Source organism: Carettochelys insculpta, chromosome 14 (genome assembly GCF_033958435.1).
Source record: "Carettochelys insculpta isolate YL-2023 chromosome 14, ASM3395843v1, whole genome shotgun sequence".
Classification (NCBI taxonomy): Eukaryota; Metazoa; Chordata; order Testudines; family Carettochelyidae; genus Carettochelys; species Carettochelys insculpta.
Window position 1 is genome coordinate 15,580,400 of NC_134150.1, and position 23,484 is coordinate 15,603,883.

Genomic DNA, 23,484 nt, shown 5'->3' on the forward strand with positions numbered 1-23,484 from the left:
TGTTGAAAGAGAATCGGACGAATTGACATTTATATTCAAATTCGGAACATTAACACATGGTTTGAATCGCGATGGGAACTTCCTTGGTCACTATGGGGGCTTGTCTGCATACTTAACTCAATCTAATTCTTGATCTTCTCCCCCACCCCTCCACTCTCTCTGATTTGCTCACCTTGATTATCTTTTTCTGATTTGTCCTCCTTGCTTACTGTTTTTGGTTCTCTGTGTCTTAAATATTGAGTCTGTTCTGGTCTGGCTATGGTCTGAAGAAGTGGGTCTGTCCCACGAAAGCTCACCTGATAAACTATTTTGCTAGTCTTTAAAGTGCTACTTGACTGCTTTTTGTTTTGATGGCAAACAAAGTATGTGTACACTGCTGTGTCGCCAAGCAAATGTAAGCAAATCCAGAGGGACATCACAGAAAATGTAGACACCTCTGTGATGAGATTTGTCAAGACCTGGAACACTCTTTTGTGGGTGGAGTCAAGCACCATTCTGATTAATTTTATTCTTTGTACTAGAACTAACAGAGAGTTAGGATCATTCATCAGTAGCCCAAGATTGCAGCAGGATGTCTTTTTGGATCTGAGACCTGGGGCTGCTTTTGACCAACCAGTCATTGAGGTACAGGTACATCTGGATATTCCAGCACTTAAAGTAAGCCGCCACCACTGCCATGCATTTGATAAATACCCTTGGTGCTGTAGCCACACCAAACAGGAGGACCACAAATTGTCAGTGAGTGCAATCCACCATAAAATTCAGAAGTGCCTATGTCCTGGGAAAATCACTATGTGAAAGTATGCATCCTTCAGCCTGGAGAGAGCCCAGTCCAAACAGGACAAACATCTTGGTCAGCATCTCAGTGACCAATGGGGCTCAGCATCTGAAGTCTGGTAATCTATACCTCATGATACATAACCAGTCATGGAAGTTAGAACAGGACCAGGTGCTATGGACCGGTTGTCAGGCAAATCTCCCATAATGTGGTGATCATATGGCTTCGGTCCTCTTACTGGGCCCAGGATCTGTATTAAGCCCTTGGCAACACAAGGAGTCTCAGTGCTCTTGCCAAGGGGCATGTGCCTTAATGGGTCTGTGCCAGGTCACTGACAAGTTACACCTTGAGGCTCGCTGTTGGTGACCAAGGTCTGAAGACCAAAGATGCGGGGACTGAAGCTGACTGAGGCCTGCACAGTTACCCAAACTCATAGGCAAAATATGAGGTGGGCTGCACTGCTCAATTTGTGCTGGGGCCCAACTTCCCAGCAGAGGTATTGAGCTTTCTTCCAGTGCAGGTACTGGCTCACCCCCAACCCTGGCCTCTCCTTTACAGGGGAGTAGGAGATCAACTAAGAAGCTGAAAACAACTGTAAGAGAATGGAACTGTAGAGACCGAAGCTCTCGAATGATGCAATGCGAGGTGCAGAGTTTGACTGTTGCACCAGTGAGGAAGTAAGTGCTGACTCCAGTGGGAGCACGTTAAGCCCCTTACCACATTCTTTTTTAAGCTTATCCTTGAAGGACTTGCAGAAATGACGCTTGTTGCTTACATGCCCCTTGCCCAAGCACCTAAGACAGCTACAGGCATAAGCTGTTTGCAGCAATTACAGCGCTTAAAGCCTGGAAACTAGGTCATGCCCCATTCCCCAACTAAATCCCATTTGGGACTAACTAAAACTGAAAACTTCCACTAAAGGTGGTACTACTAATGATGTACAACTAATTTAAATGTTCTACAGGATCATACGAATGGAAAACATACAAAACAGTGAGCATTCCACGCACCGGCACTGGAGGCAAGAAAGAACTGAGGATGGCCGGGAGCCAGTGGCACCCCTTACACAATGCCAGGTGGGTGCCACTCCAGTGGTGCCAAAGCTGGTGTCCCATGGATGCTGAAAGAAAACCTCCAGCACTGGTGCATGTGGCAGCCACAAACGCCTAATATGGAAGGGGCATGAGCAAGCACTCAAAAAAAGAACAAGCAGAAATCAGTCATAACTGTAGTGATAACAGGAACCGCTGCTTGCAAACATTACTGGAAGTCTGAGAGACCTATGTGAGAAGGTAGGGCTAGATCCACGTCCACTTTCGGAGCAGCCAACAGAACTGGCTGGCCATAGAGACAAGAACATGTTGTACTATTAATTGTTATTGTCTTTAATGCTGCACAAGAAATTCCAAGAGCTGTGTGTTGCAAATGTACAGTGGTCTTCTCTGGCTTCCTCCTGCACAAGACAGCATTCAATATTACACAACTGAAACCTAGCCGAGGGCCTAAATTATTTTACTTAAAATGAAAAAAAGGCAACTAATATGCTATTACGCTTGTAGAACAATATTTTCTGGCATCACAAAACACTGTTCTTTCTTGCCTCCAGGATTTTTCTTGTATTTACAGTCAAGTACTCAGAACCATGTAACTTCACACCTCTCCCTAATGGATAATAATTCATTTCACAAAGGAACACCCTAAATTAAGCATAATATTTGCAATATTTGCTGAGGAGATACCACAACAACATGTGGAAGCAAACAGACCTTCCAGGTCAGAACAACTACAGGAAGCCTGAAGATAAATAGAAAATATCATCTTCCTCACTTTGCCAATGGTTAAAGATGTGTCAAGGTCTGACATTTTAAGAAATGAACTATGTGGAAAGGCCAAAGTCATAAAGAGTCAGTTATCTTAATATATAGGCCAACAGGAATTATGGAATGACTTGATAGATGGCAGCTAGTAACTAGTGTGGTATGTTTCACATCTGCTCGTGATTAACTATAAATATCTTATTTAGGACATCACTTATCCCCTGGCTATATCATAAGAGCACATTTTGATTCTTGCAGAGACAGGATCTGTCATCCAGTGCTCATACAGACTAGCTACCTGAAGAAATATAAATAAATCATGAGTAATTCAGTTCTAGATAAATGACGTCACAAGCAGATATACTAGTAGCATACCATTTATAAGTGTCTTATATCTTGCTTCAGCTGGTCTACAATGCATATCTGGCATTTATGGAACAAGCAACAACTTACCCTTTTCTGACAGTTTCATTGTCACCCAACAAAATTAATCAGAGGAATTTCCTCTCAAACTGATTTTATTCTGATGTGATGCATTTACTATTTGCTACGCAGCAAGGAATTATTTTAATTCTATTACATTTTTAACAATTTATTGACTTTGGTGCCTGTTACTGCTGTGTATGTTTTCAAAGTAAATCCATGTTTTAGCAGTCCCCTACCCCAGTGTCAGACAAAAAAAACCAAAACAACTTAGTATAACCCCAGAAGCAATTTTTGGGATAATACAAATCTGTCTTTTGTTAGCAAAGAGCAAAAAGCATCAACGATTACTGATTCTAAGATGCTTTGGGTACTTCCTTAAAATCCAGTGTGCAATTTCAAGAATAAATTTTAAAGATACAAAAATTCAAATATCATTATTGATTGAACATGCATAACTAGCTGATTTTATTGTAACTGAAAAACTAGTGTTCTGATTAGGACAGAATATTATGAAGTCCTTAAAACCAGAAAGCTAATTTAACCTCAGGAGGACAGGTCAGATAAAACTGGAGAGCAGAGGATTTCAGATACCTCAGTGATGTACCCCAACAATCCAGTTTTGTGTAACACGTACAATCCATCCCCACTTACATACAGTGAGCTTGTTACAGATCTACGTACATAACTGAAAAGCTACAGTCTTCAAGTTAAATCTTAAACCTATATCATACTTCTAAGGAGCACTCCTCAATGTTTAGTACAATCAATCAACACACTAAGAATCAAAATATTTGAAATTGATATTCTTTGTTACTGAATGTCCATTCCCCTCTCCCCCAGTCACCCCCAAACCCAGTCACACACACACACACTGGGATAACAAACGGACATGTGAAACAGGATGAATTTGTAAAAAAGGGTAACTTATCCCTTATTACCTTCATCAATATACCAGGTGTTTTTTGATTTAGCTTGTGGCTGAGAATCAACTGAAGAGCCATTTAATGCATAAAAAAATTCAGATCTGTTTCTATTGACAGGCTCGGAGGTAGATCCTAGAAGAAACAGAATGTTTCATTACAAATATAGATTTTCACTAATAAAAATCCTGCTTTGTGTTTATTTCATTACATATTCTCAAAGGCAATCCTGCCTGCCACCTTCCAGGGACAACGAGCACTACTGCAGCAGAGATGATATAGTTTAAAGCCTGTGCTGAGCTAACACAGCTCCTAAAAAACTATCTTCATTGTGCAAGCTGAAGTTTCAAATCAATCAGAATAGCACAAACATACATTACAAAAAGCAATAACTATTTTAAATAGTCTGTTATTAGTAATGTAAGTAAAGTTTTTAAACTACTATATATTTTGGAGAGTTAGTCTGTTTGATCAAGAACTCCTCCTAAACAGTAAGAGCTAGGACCACCAAAGTCAGTATATAGCTTCATCTTATCATAACTTCAAGCATCGTAAGGGTTTGCTTGTGCCATGAAAATAGGATGGGCCTGAAATGGGATTGCTTGTCATGAAATCAAAGGAAAAAAAAAAAAAAAAAAATCACCGAACCAAGTACAGTCCAAGTACACCAAACCTTAAGCTTAGATCTTTCAACATTTGCTCAGTTATGTCAGTTGTGGGGACTGTACTTGGTTCGGTGATTTTTTTTTCTCTATTTGATTTCATGACAAGAAAAGAAAAAAGAAAAAAGAAAAGAAAAAACCACACATTCAGATATGTATTTTGCTTCTGTGGAATATGTTTTTGCATTTTTCCTATGAGTATTTTCATGGAACAGATTTGCTGCTGTTCTTCAACTGAAATCTTGATTATGAATTTGCAAAGGACCAAGTGTCAGAGGAGAGTAGATGAACATCAAAGGAAATAAATAAAAAGTTCCTTTTTCAGACAAGCAGCCCTAAAATAAAGTAAGATGGAGGATGTTTGTAAGAAGTACCTGTGACCTTTTGCTTGCTATGATTGAATAAGCTTTTGTCCCCACCACCTCTTGAAGCAAAGGCAAGTTTGGATGGTCTCCTGTCCTGTGATACAGGCTCTAGAATATGCATAGAGATTGAATTTTAGTTTTTTCACATACACTTACACCTAAGAAGTTCATAAGACTAACATGGAGGGGGTGGGGACTAAAAACCTTTTAAACCACAGTACAATAATGTTCTTTTATTACCACTACAGGTTGAATCTCTCTAGTCCAGCACTCTCACCCAGCAATATCTGTAATCTGGCATTATTTTAGTTAGCCAGATGACCACTTATTATGGGTGCGGCCAGGTTTCCTGTGGTCCCATAAAGTTTGTTTGCAGCTACTGGTCCTGGCTCTCAGTGGTTTTGTGCTGTTATGTAGCTGTAATTTATCCCTAAATATCTTGTAAGACCCCAATAAGCAGTGGAAGCATTGGTAATGCGGCTAGACAACACTGACCACCCATGGTCTGGCAAATTCTTTCATTTTGCACCCTCAGGACCTGACTGGTGTCAGAATAGGAAGGTTCAACCTGTACCAAGATTCAGTAAAATAAACACATCAGTATTTCTCTCATTAAAAACCTGAGGCCAAAAGATTTCAAACCTGGGTTTACAAAGTTCATATCTTAAGAGGTGGCCTGATTTGCAACAATACTGGGTATAAGTAGCTCCCATTGATTTAAATGGTACGTGTGGGTGGCTATCATCCTATAAACCGATGTTTTGGCGGGGATGGGGGAAGGGGCGGAGGGAAGAGAAGAGTTAGTCAGGTCTGGCTAAATTTAGATATCCAGATTCAACAGTTTTAGTCTATCAGTTCTCACAAAAACAGGAAGGAATTTTAAGGCAGTTAAGAAGCGGTATTGAAAAGTGTTTCATATAAATATTCTTGATGAAGCAGACCTACAATGTATTTTTAATATAAGGCCTTGTATGATGAATACATCTTAGAACAAATTGGATGTCATGATGGAGTAACAAAAAAGTAGTTTTATTGTAAGGTTTTCGTCATTAGTTATATTTTGTGTACTATTCCATGAGACAACTTTTAATATTTTATTCAAGCAATATGATGAAAAACTTGCATTTTGTCACATGCCTGTTTTATTTTTACTGCAAGACATGTGAAGAACCAAAATGCATTTCGGAGCTATCCTCTGACTTTCATACCAAAGTTACAAATGGCAGATTTTAAGAAACAGTCCACTGCTACTGGAAAATTCATGATGTACACTGCAAAATGAAGCTGAACAGAACGCTGCAAGGACACTATACAGAAGATACAAGATCCCCAAAGAGGTGTAACTTTAAATCAGGGGTGGGTAAATTTTTTTGGGTTCAGGGTTGCTGATGAACCCCCCCCCCCCCAAAAAAAAAAAAATCATTAAAAGAGCCACACAAGTGAGAAGCAAAAACCATCCACACCTCAATGGCATGGTCCCAGCCTGAAAAACAACAAGGCAGGGTGGGTAAGACAATCCCCTCAATCCCTTGATCAGGTGTGGAGATCAGGAGCATGCAGGCTACATTCGTAATTTGTCTCATTCTTCATGTCATTAAAAAAAAAAAAAAAAAAGAAAAGAAAACCAAAATCACCCTACTGAACTGTGAATTGCAAAACAACGAAGTAAATTTAAAAAGTTTTAAATAGATAAATAATAAACCTCAACCCCCTCACAGAGCATGCAACCATTTAAGTATGTTGGTTGCACTTCCTCCTACCTTGTGCATAATGAGTTAAATGCAGTTCTTGAAAAAAAATGTGTTATTTCTTCTGTATAGCATAAGAATATTTAGAATATTCAACTTATCTTTAAAAGGAGTTTTTTAAAAAAATCACACCATCTCATGTTTCTGAATCATTATAGTTCATTTACATTTTAGCAGTGCAACCTCTTAGGAGTTGTACAATTAACACACTTCAGTGACTTCTGGTAGAGTTCTTTAGCTTATTTCTCACAGAGATTCAAGATAGCATCCCTTGAAGATTCGTGGTTTCTGGGGGAAGATTTACCAATTTAACATGGTAAAGTCTCAGAGGGGCAGCTGGATTAGTCAATAGCCTCATAAGCAGCACACAAGTCCATTACTGTAAATTGAACTATACACCCACTTAAAGACAGGCAATCACATGCTTAAATATCTTGCGTATTTAGGCATTACGCAACCACTTAACAAAACTGAGCAGGGCAAAACCTAATTTTTGGATGGACTAAAAAGGTGTACTCACTTGTATTTACTAAGTTATAGGACAAGAAGGTTAGAGAAGTTAATGATTACTGGTCACTATTAACTGGTAGGGGATAGAGCAGGTGAGGAGACACTCCAGCATAGCCAGAGCAGACCCCACCTGCCAAGCTGGAGAGGTCCCCCTGCCATGAGATTGGGCTGCTCTGAGCCAGGTGAAGCACCAGAGCCAGGGCTGCTTCAGGCAGTTCAGAGAACCCCTACCTGCAGCACTCCCAGGCCAGGCTGCTGCAAATGGGGGCTGCTCCAGATGTGTTGGAGTGCCCCCTACCTATGGCAGTGCCGCAGGGAGGGATGCTCCAGCCAGGTTGGAGCAGCTCTGGTCCCCAGCACAGTGTAGGTGGGGACACTCCAGCCCAGCCAGAGCAGACTCCATCCACAGCAGGGAGGCCGCTCCAGCCAGATGGGCTGACGCAGCTTCTGCAGGCCCCCCAGCCCCACCCCGCAATGTTTAACTGGTTAAATCTAGCGTTTAACTGATCAACTTTTAAAACGGATTTTTACATCCCTACAAAGTACTGCTGTACTTTGAAGTCTACGTTTATTTTAAAAGCATTAAAACCATCTTCACCGAATTCAGTTTTTGAGATAGTCAAAGTCTTATTTGAAATCATAAATACGTATCTTGCTAGTGGAAACAAAGAATGTCCTACAATTCTGAATATTTATGGTTTTCTATCAAACACTTCTGCAATAAACATTTTTTACCAGTAATATGTTGGGAGTCCCTACAAAACCAAATTTTCCTCAAGAAAAAACAAAAAGAATCCCATACATCCAGTGTATGGCAAATTAAACAAAATGATGTACATAATGTAGCCGTGATTTACATCAGTGTGCATGAGTGGCATTATAGTCATGTGCCATTTCACACCACTTCTCCGTATGAATATACTTTTTCAGAAAGATTAATAGTCAGAGTGAGAGACAGTAGACATTAAAGACCACAACTGGATATTGTGCAACTATGCTAGCTTCCCACTCTCCTCCTTCCACACTGTATTTTTAAAAATAAAATAATAAAAAAGAAATTTTAGTTAGGTAGTTACATATTCTAGCTTATGATTTTGATTACTTGCGGTACTTTGGCTATAGCTAGAAAAAATTGAAAACTGAGTCTTAGTACTATTTATGAAGTATTTACTAAAGGGCTACAACTACTATCAGTTAAATATTGGATTGATACGAAAAAACAAACAGTATGCTTTCACTAATTTTAACTCGGATTTCTCAGAAACCTTTCCCATGGGTATCTGTTATTCGCACTGTATGATGCAGGTAAATAACACAGTATTATTCGCATTCTACTGGATGACATAGCCTTCATGTACACAAGAAATTATTTTCCTGTTTAAGACATTCAAAGTTGTCCAACACAATCTGATGATTAATAAGAAGCTTTTCAAGAAAGGGTGCAGTGACACCACCAACGCACAAATATTTATCCACAATTATTCAGACTGTTCGCTTTCCAGCAAAACTCCACTCCACTTGAATGTTTATTGCATAAACAGAAGGGGTTACACATACGAGGAAAGCTACATCAGTATACTGTATTTAAAAATGTTAGCGCAATTATATCTGCATGCACTTATTTACATCTTAACTAGCCAAGGGTTTTTCAGACCCACAAAACATACCTGGGATCACATCATTGATATGCAAAAGAAGTGTACTTTCTACACTTGCAAAACTGCAGAGTTGTATTCCATTGTATCGTCCATCCCAGTTCCCAATAGGATTATCCTAAAATAAATAAATAAAGTAATAATATCTTAAGTATTGTCCAAAACAGTATTGACAGAATTTTAGCAAGCCCACACATTTGTGGGTTTAGTTGCAGGTTTGACCTTATCTGGGACAAGAAAAATGCCAGATCTGAAAAATAAATTCTTGTTTAGAAAACTGCAGGCAGAGAACTTCTAAAAATCCATAGTATTCCATTCTCAGAATCCGTAAGTGCTACGTCTACACGTGCCCCATGGGAATAAGGGGACTTCGAAGTAGGCGGCATCCTTTCAAAAAGGAGCCCCATCTGGACGCGACGCGCGGCGGCAAGGTGCGTCAATTTCGAAGCGCTGCTGCCGCCCGCATGCTAATGAAGCGCTGAACGTGCATTTCAGCGCTTCATTAGTAAACTTCGAAATGGCCATTTGCGTGGCCATTTCGAAGTTTGGGGCACGTGTAGACACGGCCATAATGTTATACTATAATATTTTAAACATGCAATGGACATGTAATCATTAATAAATTACTAGAAACTCCTTAAAGATAATAAAAAATTTAAAACTGTCATTTCCAACTTAATACTATTCATTAGTACAAAAATACTACAACTGATACAATTCTTCATGCAGTGGCTGAATAGATGTTTGCACTCATGGAAAATGCCTGTGCTTCCTTTATTAAGAGTAAATCATTCCACCTTTTAATTTTAAGTACATTTTTCAGAAATTGCTAAGTTTAAAAAAAAAAAGCAAGACAAACATGACAACTAAATTTAGAGATCATATTTAGAGTTTTGTCGGTAGCTAAAGTGTTGTTCTTCAACACCTCAGTGCTCTTGCTAAAACACAACAAAAAAACCACAATATGCAGAAAAACTTATTTTGATATAATAATACCCAGAAGGAAGGAAAAAAGTAATCCAGTATAATTCCCTTAACACCAAAATAAATGTCAAACCAGAGTCTACACCAAGCCTCACAAGATATCTAAGAAAGCAAGTAACTCAGTGGAGGAAACTTAAATCAGACTCTTCTACCAAAAAACAATTTCAGCCAAATATTAAATTGTTACCTCATGCTAAAAATAGCTGCTGAATGCCATCTTTACATGGTCATTTCTCACTTTCATGTCAACAGCCTCCACTGAAGCAACTTGCAGATACCTGTTTATCTTCTAAGTGCATGGACTTTCACCAACACACACATGCATAAGTTACAAAAATCAGATTTTCTTACCATGTCCACTCCAACAACGTATCCTAAACTTTCGTTTCCTGGTAAGACATCACAGAATATAACTGTGCCATACTCTATACCTTCTCCTATCTTCAGAGAAACCCTGGAGTTGATCTCCAAAGGTGGAAGTTCTACCTGCATCGTGTCAACTGCTGCATAGTCACTCTCCAGTTCATTGTCATCATCTTCCATCAACTCTAATTTGTCCAAGGCAACAAAAACTCCACAATCCTCGTCGCATCTGAAAAGCTGTTTTCCTTGGTACTGTCCATCAGTAAAGCCTTGGCCACGACCTTCTTCCTAGATAACAGAAAGAGAAACCAAAACATTGTAAATATTTTTGTAGGGAATATACTACATTATTCTAGAGAAATACCAATAAGGAATTAAGACCTGATTCAGCAAGGTATTTTAACGCAGGGTGGGGAATCTTGGCCCTGATACGTGAGGGAAGTCTTGTACTAAGAGCGGTGGGGGGGAATGTCAGAGGTTCAGGGCTTCCCACAGACCAGATTAACTCTTCTGTGGAGAGTGGAATCAAAAGGCGGGGCGGGGGATCAGAACTGTGTGTGTGGGAGAGGGCTGGAAAGGAGCAGGTGTTGGGTCTAGTTGGGAGGGAGAGTGTAGGAGTAGCGCGGGCATTGGGGGGGTCTGGGCGGAAAGGTGCAGGAACAGGCAAAGGATGGGCAGTCTGGGTGGAAGGAAGGGTGCTCAGGGTGGGAGAGTCTCGGCGATGGGGAGGGGCACTTAACTCTGCACATTACTGCTGCCAACTCCTCCCCCAGCTGGAGGAATGGCAGCTTGTAGAAACGCTCCCTAGGCCGCATCTACACGTGCACGCTACTTCAAAGTAGCGGCGCCAACTTCGAAATAGCGCCCGTCACGGCTGCACGTGTTGAGCGCTATTTCGAAGTTGAAATCGACGTTAGGTGGCGAGACGTCGAAGTCGCTAACCCCATGAGGGGATGGGAATAGCTCCCTACTTCGAAGTTGAACGTCCAAGTAGGGCACGTGTAGACGATCCGCATCCCGCAACATGGAAATAGCGGGGTCCACCATGGCGGCCATCAGCTGAGGGGTTGAGAGACACTCTCTCTCCAGCCCCTGCGGGGCTCTATGGTCACCGTGTGCAGCAGCCCTTAGCCCAGGGCTTCTGGCTGCTGCTGCTGCAACTGGGGATCCATGCTGCATGCACAGGGTCTGCAACCAGTTGTCAGCTCTGTGGATCTTGTGTTGTTTAGTGCAACTGTGTCTGGGAGGGGCCCTTTAAGGGAGTGGCTTGCTGTTGAGTCCGCCCTGTGACCCTGTCTGCAGCTGTTCCTGGCACCCTTATTTCGATGTGTTCTACTTTGGCGTGTAGATGTTCCCTCGCAGCGCCTATTTCGATGTGCTGCTGCCCAATGTCGAAGTTGCAACGTCGACATTGCCAGCTCTGGAGGACGTGTAGACGTTATTCATCGAAATAAGCTATTCCGATGTAGCGTGCACGTGTAGACGTAGCCCTAGAGACTTTTCTCCTACTTCCATTCACCACCCTCCTGTTGCTCTGATTGGCAGGGAGAAAAGCCTCTCCAGGGAGCCATGGGCTACTGTTCCCCCAGGGAGGGACATCAGGAGCCACAGTGCAACAGGCAGTGCTTCCTGCACCCCAGCAGGCAAGGCCTGCTGGCCAGATCCAGACCCAGCTTGCCTGATTCAGCCCACCAGGCTCAGGGCTTCCCACCCCTCTATGGGTCAAATGCTGGTGAGTGGAGTCCCAAGCCTCTGTCCAAAGGTCTCCTACCCCTGTTTTGGAAGGGGAGTAACTACAAGCACGGGAGCAGTCACATTAAACCTGGAACTTAAGCCATTCAAATGCTTAAAAAAAGTTAGCTGTGTGCCTTCCTGGCTGAATTGGAGCCTCACTTAATAAAATCCCACAAAAAACTATAAGTTATCTTTGCTGCTAACTTACGTTAATGTATTAGAAACAGCAAAGCTGAATTGATGCTTTATTGTATAATTCTGTATGCAATTTTAAGCAATGGCAGGGCACTGAGCCCTTCTGAGTGGAGGCCATTTTTTACATATTTAACTGTAACAAAGTTAATTTGAGCTAACGTATTATGCATGCAAGAAACTTACCAGTAATTCTACTCCAAAAAAAATCCCTGATAATAATCTGTCTTGTAGCAAGGGCCCTCTGAAGCGAACGACTCCAGGAAATTTATCATCTCCTGACCTCAGCTGTACCCTCACAGGTGAGCCAACATCTATATGCAGGCCTTTACTTAATCTGCTTTTGTTTTTAAATAGGCTGTATCTTTCTTCAGAGTTGGTAATAGCCAACAGCAACTCAGCTAGTTTCTCTTTTATTTCTACAACATCTTTCTCATCCACAAACAGGACTGCATGTGGCTGTTCCAGAAGCTTTAAACCAATCTGCATTTTCTTTCCTTTAGAAGGGATATTTCTGCCATGTCCTACAGCAGAACGATCTTGAATAATCTGGCTTATGCTACCCTTGGGTACTTTCAAAAGTTTTTGAGTTTGTTTGTCTAAGATACTACATTCCTGGAGAAGCAGATAAAAAGTACGCTCTTCCCAATAGGATGAACTGGCTTTTTCTTGACCCCATAAGCCTGAATTCATTGTGAATAAAACTTTACAAATAAGCAGTTATATTCAAGGAAGATCATCTGATGACATGGTTCCACAGGAGTTTCAAAGAAAAATTCCTAGAGGGTCCAACATCTGCTTAACAATACTGCCTCATTGTTGTCAAGGGCTAAATCCAGAACAGAAGACCTAAAAACAAACAAAAAGACCTAATGTAAAATTGAGTTTAAGAGAATCACAGTTCCTTAAGCATGACAGGAATTCATTTTTAAACGTAAACATCATTTTTCACATAGGCCACACCTACATGGGCCGCCTCTGTCAACAGAGAAGCCTCGACAGTACCTCTATTGACAGATAGCACCTACACTCAAAAGAACAAGCCTCTCTGTTGACAGAGGTGCCACACTGCCCTGCCTTCTCTTAACAGAAAGACCCTTCTCTCAGTTGGAAGCTCTGCAAACAGGACTGCCCAGAGAACCAGAAGCCCTCTACTGTCGACAGATGCATTATACCTGATCAGGAACAGGGATAACACTGCCAACTGAACAGCTGAGTTTCATCAACAAACTCTTGACACAGTGCTTTAACCTTGTAGATGCTTGGCAAGTTTTGTCAACAACAGCTAACCATGCAGATGTGGCCACACAGTAAAACAAAAGCATAAGGGTGATTTGAAGACAGCTTAAAACAGACAAATAGTTTTGTAGTACATGCTTTTGATATTATATAGTTACCCTTCTCTAGTGTTTTGAATAAAAGAACTGCAAAACTAAAATTCAAATGAAATGCAAGAACCATATAAAAGTAAAAAAGTCTTGAATTTTAAGTGAATAGAATAGGGACAAACCAAATGTATATAAGCATTTTGAAGAGACTATTAAAGAGCTTTCATGCATTTTAGAGATTATCCATTTTTGAGACAGCAGAAGTAACTGTGATATTAGAAACAATACTGAACACATACACAAAGTACAATTTGTGAAGGATACTATGCCTAATACACACCATTTTTGTCAACCACCAATACACAGCTCCAGTTCATTCTCCCACCCCCGTGCCCGGCTCTCGCTCACCACCTCTTACATGCAACTCCAGTTCAACTCCCCAGCTGGCCCAGCTCACCAACCCCTGCACATGGCTGGTTCACCACCCCGGACATATGGACCCGGTTCAACCTCCTCCCCCGCATGCCTCCAGCTCAACTCCTGGCAGGGCCACACAGTTCCAGCTCAACTCCAAACACACCCTGCAGTCCCCACCCGCCCCGGGATTAACCCCCCTGCTCTCCTCCCACAGCCCCAACCCACTGCTAGGCTTAACCTTCCCCAACTTCTCACCCTCACCCCAGGACTTACCTTTCACAAGGAGCTCCAGGTACTCCTGCTGCTTCCCTGGCTGCGGTACGTGCGTTCCACCGGGGGAAAAAGACCCCACGACTTACACGAAATTCGAGGTACACAAGGGTGCATTGGAACAGAACCCTTGCGTAAATCGAGGCACGACTGCATAAAACATCAATTTAGTATTCAACAAGGCATAAATTTAGAGGGAACATTGCTCACCACCCTATGGGATGGTATAAAACTGACTACAAAGAAAAGTTACAGAAACACAACCATATTCTTGGATTCTCAGGATCAAACATTTGAGCAACAAATCTGAGGATCATGATCACTAAACAAGCAGATCATACTTTTCAGTAACAAACATCTAGAAAAAGCAATTCTGGCACCCATCATAGCACTGTATGGATGTTCGGTTATCCAGAATATCATCTTGACTGTATCTCATTTCTGATGCCAGCAGAGCAGAGGAAGTCCATTCATCTGGAAGGCAATAAGGGAGCACTTCATCTGTTCACTGATGGCTGATTTAGATGGAAAACAGTCTTCCGAAAGAGGCCCATTTCTTGCTTATAGTCATGGAATCTTGCTACAGCAGAGCCACCCCAGAGGAAGGCATGTACTTCCTGGAAGAACTGCTTCTCTGCCACATTAGGCATATAAAAAAGAATTTGTTGGGAAGGCGGAAAAAAATTTCAACCTGTCCTGAAAGCACAAGGTTTAAGATTCAATTTCCTGTGATTCACAAAGGAAACAGGGGTAATGACAACAAGAGGTCTTCTGACAATAAAGTAGAAGGAAGGTAAGCTCTTTTCCAAGAAAGAAAAAATAAAGTTTAGTTGAGATATTTAAGTTAGCTCACCAACGAATAGTTAATGAAAAGCGAGAAAACATTGACATGTTTTATAATGGGATCTGCTACAATAGGATACCACAGCAGACAAAACTCACTGCAACACCTAAGAGTCAATATCTGATTTGATCCATTTATTTAAAAAAAAAAAAAAAAAAAAAAAAAAAAAAATTCATCCTTAGAAATGCAGTAAATGTAACAAAACATTTACCATTTTACTTATAGAAGTTCCAGCGAGAAGAGGAATAAAAGAAGAGGTCATCTAATTTAAATGCCTGTGGTCAACTGGAATCTACGGGATATAAATTAAACTTTAATAAGTAAAAGTTCCAAATACTTAACTGTAGATTGTTCAAATTCTATCAAGATATTAAGTTAAAGCTCCCTAACAACTGTACTATACCATTTTGATTATATGAAGGGGGGAAAAAAAAGCAAGCATCATAATGTATTCCTATTCAAAAAGCAAGTGTTACCACATCAGCTAAATGTATATATTCACTAGCTGAATTTTTTGGTATCTATAATTTTTCTGGATTTTGGTGAGTGGAAGAATATTTTCACTGATTATTTACTAATCTACCTACTTAATCTTGTGATGTTTGGTTTGCATTTTTTCTCCTGTTGCATTCAGCCAGCCCCTCTCCCAACCTATTTGTGTTCCCGTCACTCAGTTTGATCCCAAATTTGGAATCTATACAGAAGACAAAGTGAATATAGCTATTCATTTCTGACTAGCATTCATACTGATTTCTTCTTCCTCCCTCTGCCTTTCCTCAACATAAAGGTATATTTTAGTTCTTTAATGCCTCAAAAAGAACCTGAAAGGTATGCTACAGCACAGTTTTACCCCTGGGGCCTTGAATAACAAAGATGTGCATAACACCCAGTCAGAAGAACAAATCTGACTCCTCCCTCGGTATCTCTCACTTGTGGATCTAGGCCCACAAAAGTAAAGAAAACAGACTCAGATTAAGGTGGAAAAAAAAAAAAAAAAAGATAAATTGTACTAAGTGAATTGGTACAATAAAAAAGGGAAAAGTGGGGAAGAAACCAAATGCAAACTAATAATCTTAACTAATCAATGGGAGTGAACAGTAAAAACCCTTCAAACTCCCAACTGGATTTACACGTGAAAATAAACTGATAAATTATACCCAAAATTATGGTTACTTCACCACTTTGGAGTGACAGGGTTGGAGGGGTGTTGCCCTTTGGGCTAACTGGGAGCCCGCAGGGAGGAATGCTGAGGAGGTCCACATTGATGGTGCTGGAACCCTGGAGAGGATCACAGGCAGATGACAGACAGGATAGGTGGTGGATGGGGTGTCTTCTTCCGAGTTGGTGACACATGCACACGCTGCCACTCAGATGGGCAACAGCTGCTTTTGTGCAGCCTCACGACTCAAAGCCTCAAGGGCAGGAAATTCCTGAGGTGATTCTCAGAGGCCAGCAGTAAAGGCAGGAAATTCTGGTCAGAGCCATTTTTTGTTTACCAGCCTGAGGAGTGCCACCTCCTCTCTGCCTTGAGGTCACATGGCATAACGCCCCTTTTGTTCATACCACCTCCATTTTGTTTTTATATAAGCAGCCACATTAACATACAGTAAACCCTCGACTTAATGGACTAATGGCAGGGAAGAGGCGCCCATTAATGCCAAAAGTCCGTTATATCTGAATGCTTATACTATATGATGATGCACTGAGCTTCCCAACCATCACTCACCCCTGTCCTCTGTGCTCCTGTTCCCTCTCACATCTTCCCTTCCATTCTCCTGCCCCATTCTTCCCCTCACACCTCCATCTCCCTCTCCCAATTACCAAGAGAGGAGGTGAATGGTGGCCCAGCTTCTTCCACCTCCTGCAGCTCTCAGCGCTTTGGCTCCTCCAGACCCCAGCTCCAAGCCACCCATGCAAGGGTAGAACATGGCTGTCCCCAACCTGCCAACAGGCAGCAGCCTCCAACACCATGGCTGCTGCTCAGCACCATTGCAAGCAGTGGTGGCCAGGCGCCGACATGCTCCATACACATGGGGTTGTGGGAGGAAAGCTCTTGTGCCCTGCTGCAGCCCTACGCCCCAGCTCCTCTGGCCCTTGCCATGGCAGCAGCCCCTCCAGCCCCAGGGGCAGCTCTGGTGAGCCTTGGGCATTTATTTAGGAGGGGGCGGGGGGGGAAGAAAGGCTGGCAGACAGCATCTGTTATTTCCAAAGTCTATTATATTAGGGTCCATTAAATCTAGAGATTACTGTACTTACACGGCTAGTTGTTATTGCTGTGAGGTCAGCCTACATATCCCCTTCTTGATGGCAACTCAGCCCAAAGGTAGCAGTTGCTAATCTGTTTTCAAATTAAAGTGGTGTATTTTTATTTATTCAACTTTTGTTTTGAAAACTAACCAATGAGAAAGAAAGTAGAATTGACAGTACTTTGCTGTTTTGCTTGCCAAAACACCAGTGACTTTATTGAAGCTGATAAAGGCCATGCTAATAGGGTTTGCACATGACACATTAGATCAAATACACGTAATTATAATTAAACCCACATATTAAAACTAAAAATTTAATGCAGAGTTATTTTCGTAACTTACTTCTATGCTCTAGTGCCATGCAAACTTATTTGTAACTCTGCAAGTCAGAAGCCACACTGACCATCATTCAGTCTCGTGTCCTGATCTTCCAAAGACTAATTCACTTGTTCACCATTCCATACAGCACACCACACTGCAGTCAATGAGCTACCCACATTATGTAAATTTAACAAATGGTGTTTGTGGTAACAAGACTGGGACATTAACCATTTCAAAATATCATATACCTAAAACTTCAACTTCATTTAACTCTAAAAATATTAAAATGTGTACACAGAAATCTATACAGGACTCTGCTCAAAATTTGAGAAGGGAAGATGAAGAAGCTCTATTAACTAGAACTCCTTTGTAACTATCACATGAACTACAGGTTACTAACTGGGCTAGTTCTATAATGCAATAATCTAATTTGTTCAAAAGCATTAAATTCAACTGGAAATGTGTATCAATTTAAATTAGATTATATAATGGTATCCTTAATACTCTTCATGGCCAGTCCAGAAAGTGATGTCACCTTGTCACGGTGCGTGGGCTTGTGTATTCCAATGAACCTGAGAGCAATGCCACAGGGAGTCTCGTGTTCCCAGCAGGGTCATCCATGGCACCAAGGTCAAGGGGGAAGGTCCAGATGGAGGACGATCCCAAAAGTCCTCAACAGAACAGATGGAAGATAGCAAGGGTAATACTACAATGGCTGTGAAGGTGGATGACGGCTCAGTCGCTGTGGATCCCATGCCATTCCATTTGAGCCTCTTATCTGTCAAGAACCAAGTGGTAGATGCAGTGCAACATTCCCCCCACATTAAAAGAAGTCACACACAGGCATCTTCCTCTGCTTATTACTCTCTTAAACTTAAGCCCTGTGGCAACTGGCGAATGGTGACAGGAGCAGGATTGTGAAATCTGGAAGCTTTTAAGTCATGGACCAGCATGTAGGCTGTGGATGTATGTATCAATCATTCCATTTCAAGGACTGAGGTGACAGAACAGTCTGGCTGCTGCACCCATGACTGAGCAGCCCCATTTAGGATCCACTCTGCTCACCCCACGTGGGGAGAAAGCTAGAAAATGTGCCCTAAGCATAGTCTACCTCATCCACTTTGACTAGATAATCATGAACAGTGGGGTCACCTCGATTCGGTCAAAATAAATAAATAAATAAATAAATAAACAGTAAACTTTCCGTTACCATTCATCAACAACTTTGCTGGACTAGTCACATGGGTTGGATGTCTGATCAGAATTGCCCAAAACAGATTCTGTTTTCCCAAGTTGGAGGAAGGACAGAAGAATGTTGGGGGCCAGTGGAAGCAATATAAGGACATGCTAAAGGCACACATGAAGTGCAACATTGGTATTGGCACTAGGGGAATCTTGCCCCAGATCGTTCCCAGTGGAGAATGGCAATCCATGAGGAGGTGGTGCAATTTGAGAGATCCCCCCACAGATAAGGAGAGGCAGAGAAGAAAAAGAGCATCAAAAACTGTCCCCTGCCCCTTCAACAGCTACCAACACCTGCCTTTTCTGCTACATGATCTGCGGCTCCAGAATCAGGCTAATCAGCCATCAATAAATTCACAAATAGGAGGGTGACAGGAAGACATCCCACTCATTATCCAGTGACCACCAAGACAAGAAGATCATCTGTCACTCATTTAGGGAAACCTTACAAACTTCTACTCACTATAAAAAGCAATTTTTCAAAAAGTATTAAAATTGGCAAGGAACTTAATTAGCTCAAATAAATTTACGTGCTAATAGCTTGTGCCTATCGAGACCCAAGTTCCGCAAATCTCAGATTTCTGAAAACCGGGAAATATAAACACCAACTCAACCTTAACTCACTGGAGTTGGCAATAGCCATTGTGTATGACAGCAACAAAGGGTCCTGTGGCACCTTATAGACTAACAGAAAAGTTTTGAGCATGAGCTTTCATGAGCACAGACTCACTTCATCAGATGCTGGTCTTGGAAATCTGCAGGGCCAGGTATAAATAAGCCAGAGCAAGGGTGGGGATAACAAGGTTGCTGTTACAGATCCAGACTAACACGGCTACCCCTCCGATACTTGTGTATGACAGGTGCGTTCAGGGTTTTAAATATACCAATACTGACTGGAAGTGGTAGGTGGAATGGGTTGGTAGATGGATATGTGATGTGAAAAGCATCACAGGGCTTTGGCTGTGACATGAGATGTCAATCTCAGCCCCTCAATACCCATGATCAAATGGAAGAGAACCCGCATTTGCATCACAAACCTTACCCAACACTCCCATGAGACACTGCAAATTTCAAGACAATCTCTGTAAGTATGCTGATTCTCCTCTATAATTATATGAAATTAGGAGGATACAGGAAATTATTCTATAGCACAGCAGGTCTACAAAGGTACAAAGTGATCATTTATTTCAGCAAGATCTTTCTGTAAGAGAAGACCATACCCCATGGACATGAACACACCCTCTAACTACAACTACTTTATGAACTGGTTCGTTCATGTCAGGGGGTCTCATCCACCTTACGCAGTGCTAAAATGCATCAAGTATGCTCCTTCTCAAATTCTCACCCCAGTCTCAGCTGTGTGGTCATTGGGCACGCAAAAAGCCAGAGGTTAGCAAAGTGGGGCAGCCCCCTCTGTGAGGCATAAAATTTCAAAAGGGGGCAGCATGATTAGCTGCTGGGTCTCAGGCTCAGCCATCTCATTAAAAATGCTGAAATATGGTACTGTTTGTATGTCTGTGTATTCACATTTATATACCAGTTCATCAAGTTTTTACATTCTACATATATTTTCTTACACGCACCAAGAGTTTTTTTTTTTTTTTTTAAACAAACATAACGGAAAATTCCATTGGTTTGGATTTCCATTACACAGGTTGGAGGGCCCTGCTAATTACAGGGACAAAAAGCAAGGCCTGACGTAAAACGTTTGTTCTCCCCTGCTCTAAACATATCTGTTCTATGCTCCCAACCCAGAAAAGCAGGGCTTCCCTAGGTGGGATGAAAGAGGGAAGTGCTCAGACCTCCCCCCCCAAGGTAATTCAAAACAGTGGGGGGAGGCTCTCCCCTGGGAAAAATGCACACCCCACCACCTCCTGACTTAAACTCTCTCAGTCCCAAAATGCCACCACCCCGCTTAAACCCCTCTCAGCCTCAAATTGCGCCCCCATACATCTCACATGAGCTCTGCCCACTGCTGCAGCTATTGCCCCTTCGCCAGGCCGCTGCTGCCATCTCCTCCAGAAGGCTCCCCCAAGCCATCCTACTCCCTTCCGCCACCTGCAGCATGGGCAATTCCCTGCCCTGCTGCACTGAAACTAGACTCAATTTAATTTGTTTAATGACCAGATCCCTCCTACCGACCAATAAAACAATTAAATTGCGTTCCATTTCAGCATGGCAGGGCAGGAACTGGAGACCAGAGGAGTGAAGAGTGGCAGCCACAAATGGCTCCTTAAAGAGGCACATGCAGCTCATAGCTGCCCAGATGGTGACCCTTAGAAAAAAATCTAAGGGCGACCTATGTTTGGGTCCCGACCCACAGATTGGGAATCCCTGAGTTAGAAGCCTCCTAAATCTTTCTCCCACATGCTGGAGTCACTAGCATATAGTGTTACAGAGAATCATCTCGCAGAACGTAAGGTTTGTTCTAAGTTTGAGAACTTTGTTTCTGCCTTGCGATAGCATTACTTGGACTAACAAGTTTCATTTGTTTCTCCTATCAGGTTTCAGCATGTAGATATATTGCCCTGATTCAGACTACAAAACATTTGGGAAAACTGGATCAACCTGTTTCAAATTATTTCTTGTAGATTCCTCACTTTAAATATCATGTTTGGAATAACTCCATGTACAGAGCAAACCACCATGACAGTCAAGCAACCTGAAAAATGTTTTTAAATGGAAGAAGCTATAGCAGTTGAGTGGGTAAATGTAATAGCACGCATGGGAGTCCAGAGCCACACTTTTGCAATGCTAAATGAAATAAAAATAAACATATGCATTTTAAAGAATGCTTAGTGCATATAAGTGAAAACAAGCATCTTAATACAGATACATGAATTATTAAATTTTTAAATATATTTTTACTGTTTGGCTTTTTAAAACAATTTTTTAAGCAATAGCGATTTTACGCTATTTTAGCATTTTAGTTTTTGGTAATATAATTTGAATATAAGAGACTACCCGATAGTTGTTTAGTGCACTGACTTCACTTGGGGATGACCCTTGTCTGTCAGTATTTGCCATCTGTCTCTGATTCAGAATGGATGTGCATTGGATTCATATTTTGAGACAAAGGATGAAAACACTATTTTAAGTCAGATTTAATGGTTCTTTACACTTAAGAATATATATTTCTGAGCAGCTTAACAGATGCTTAAACATTTCTTTGCTTTTAAAATGTTTCATTTTTAAGCACTGGTGTTTTTAAAATAACCTAAACATTTTTCCCCTTAAACATTTGCACAGGGGCACCGCTGAAGATAGCGTTTAAACTTTTAAAATAGATGGGTTGAATGACAGCCAGATCATTCTATGTGAGCTAAACAGACACCCTCTCCCTTTATTTCAGTGAGCACTTGAGAAAATGTACAGATCACTAGACTACTAAATTCCTAATCCTACAAATCAGATCTGACAGAGGGAACCTCTCACTCAACCGACTGAAAATTGTGTTTTGCCTGAGTTACGGGAGCCAACTGATGAATCAGGGCCTAACAGCATAGCCTGCCTTCAAAATGCAGGTTGGTTTTGAAAAAAACTTAAGAAATCACTGTGAGATGTCCCAACTAAGGAAATTTCCCACACAGAACTAGAATCTATATTTCACTACGTTGATCAAAAATCTCATTATGCTATGCTATAACCAATGTCTAATACGGGGTGAGCAAACTTCTTGTCAGGCCCCACTTTTCATCCCTGCAATCCAGCCTGTTTAATGAAATTCAAACCAACTGAAATTTTGACTATGTTCATAAAGGTGGGAGGGGAGAAACCCTTTCGGCACACGTAAGTAAATATGTAGAATGTAAACCTTTACTAACCAGTGTATAACATGTGACTACATATAACAACAGTAACATATTTCAACATTTCCATAAGATGGATGAGGCTGAGATCCAACCGCAGATCGTGCTACACTCCCCCCTTAGAAAATGTCATGCCCACCAGAGGGGTCCCACCCCGGTCTCACGGAGTGGACCGCCTAAGGCTATTCAATAGCACCCTGCTTTACACAGCCGCGGGGGGGGGGGGGTGGCTGTTACCGCAGCACGTGCGGCAATTTAAAGGGCTCTACAAGCTGTAAAATGAGACGCCTGCCTGGAAAAGCAACGGAGGCAGCCTGGGGAAAGCGGGTCCTGGCATTGCCACTGTGGAGCCCCCCGCAAGCTAACCCTACCTGCTGCTTGTGGCAAGGGCCAAACGGCCGGGGAGCTGGCCGAGCTCGCCCAGCACAGGCTACGGGGTTTCTCTCCGCACGAGCCCCGCAGGCTGGGGGGCTTAAAACCAGTCTGCCCAGCTGGCCTCACGCCTCAGCCTGGAGAAAGGCCGCAGCCCAGAGCGGCGCCGTTACGTGCCAGCAGCCCCCGTCCCTGGGGTCCGAGCGCAGAGCGACCCCTCCGGGCCCCTCACTCACCGCCTCATCCTCTGCCCTGTCAGCCAGCTCCTTGCTGCAGCCCCGGCAAGCCCTCGTGACAGAGCCGGAGCCGCCGGTGCGGGGACTTTCCCAGCCACCTCACACCCTCATGGGGCTCCTCCAGACAAGGCAACCCGCCTAACCCACCCCCTCAGAGCCAGCGCTGGGACCTGACGGCCCAGCCGGTAAAACCTACACTGCTAGACAAATGGCACCACCCCCTACTATCAGTCGAAACCAATCAC

At 42.2% G+C, this 23,484-nt stretch overlaps 1 protein-coding gene across 5 annotated transcripts in view; it reads right to left on the reverse strand.

The window, feature by feature from the left end:
* Window positions 1-23,406, reverse strand: part of CYLD (CYLD lysine 63 deubiquitinase) — a 63,523-nt gene extending 40,117 nt beyond the window's left edge. The window contains exons 1-7 of one of the 5 annotated variants that reach the window (XM_075008876.1): window positions 23,240-23,406; window positions 18,116-18,358; window positions 12,341-13,003; window positions 10,217-10,516; window positions 8,894-8,999; window positions 4,978-5,076; window positions 3,960-4,076 (exon numbers count right to left, since the gene is read on the reverse strand). In XM_075008876.1, the coding sequence (XP_074864977.1) occupies window positions 3,960-4,076; window positions 4,978-5,076; window positions 8,894-8,999; window positions 10,217-10,516; window positions 12,341-12,847 (1,129 nt within the window). In that variant the 5' untranslated portion in view covers window positions 12,848-13,003; window positions 18,116-18,358; window positions 23,240-23,406. Of the gene's footprint in view, window positions 1-3,959; window positions 4,077-4,977; window positions 5,077-8,893; window positions 9,000-10,216; window positions 10,517-12,340; window positions 13,004-14,172; window positions 15,077-18,115; window positions 18,359-23,239 lie in introns of those variants that run through there. The other 4 variants (XM_075008881.1, XM_075008875.1, XM_075008877.1 and 1 more) reach the window with 4 other exon arrangements.
* Window positions 23,407-23,484: the final 78 nt, after the last annotated feature.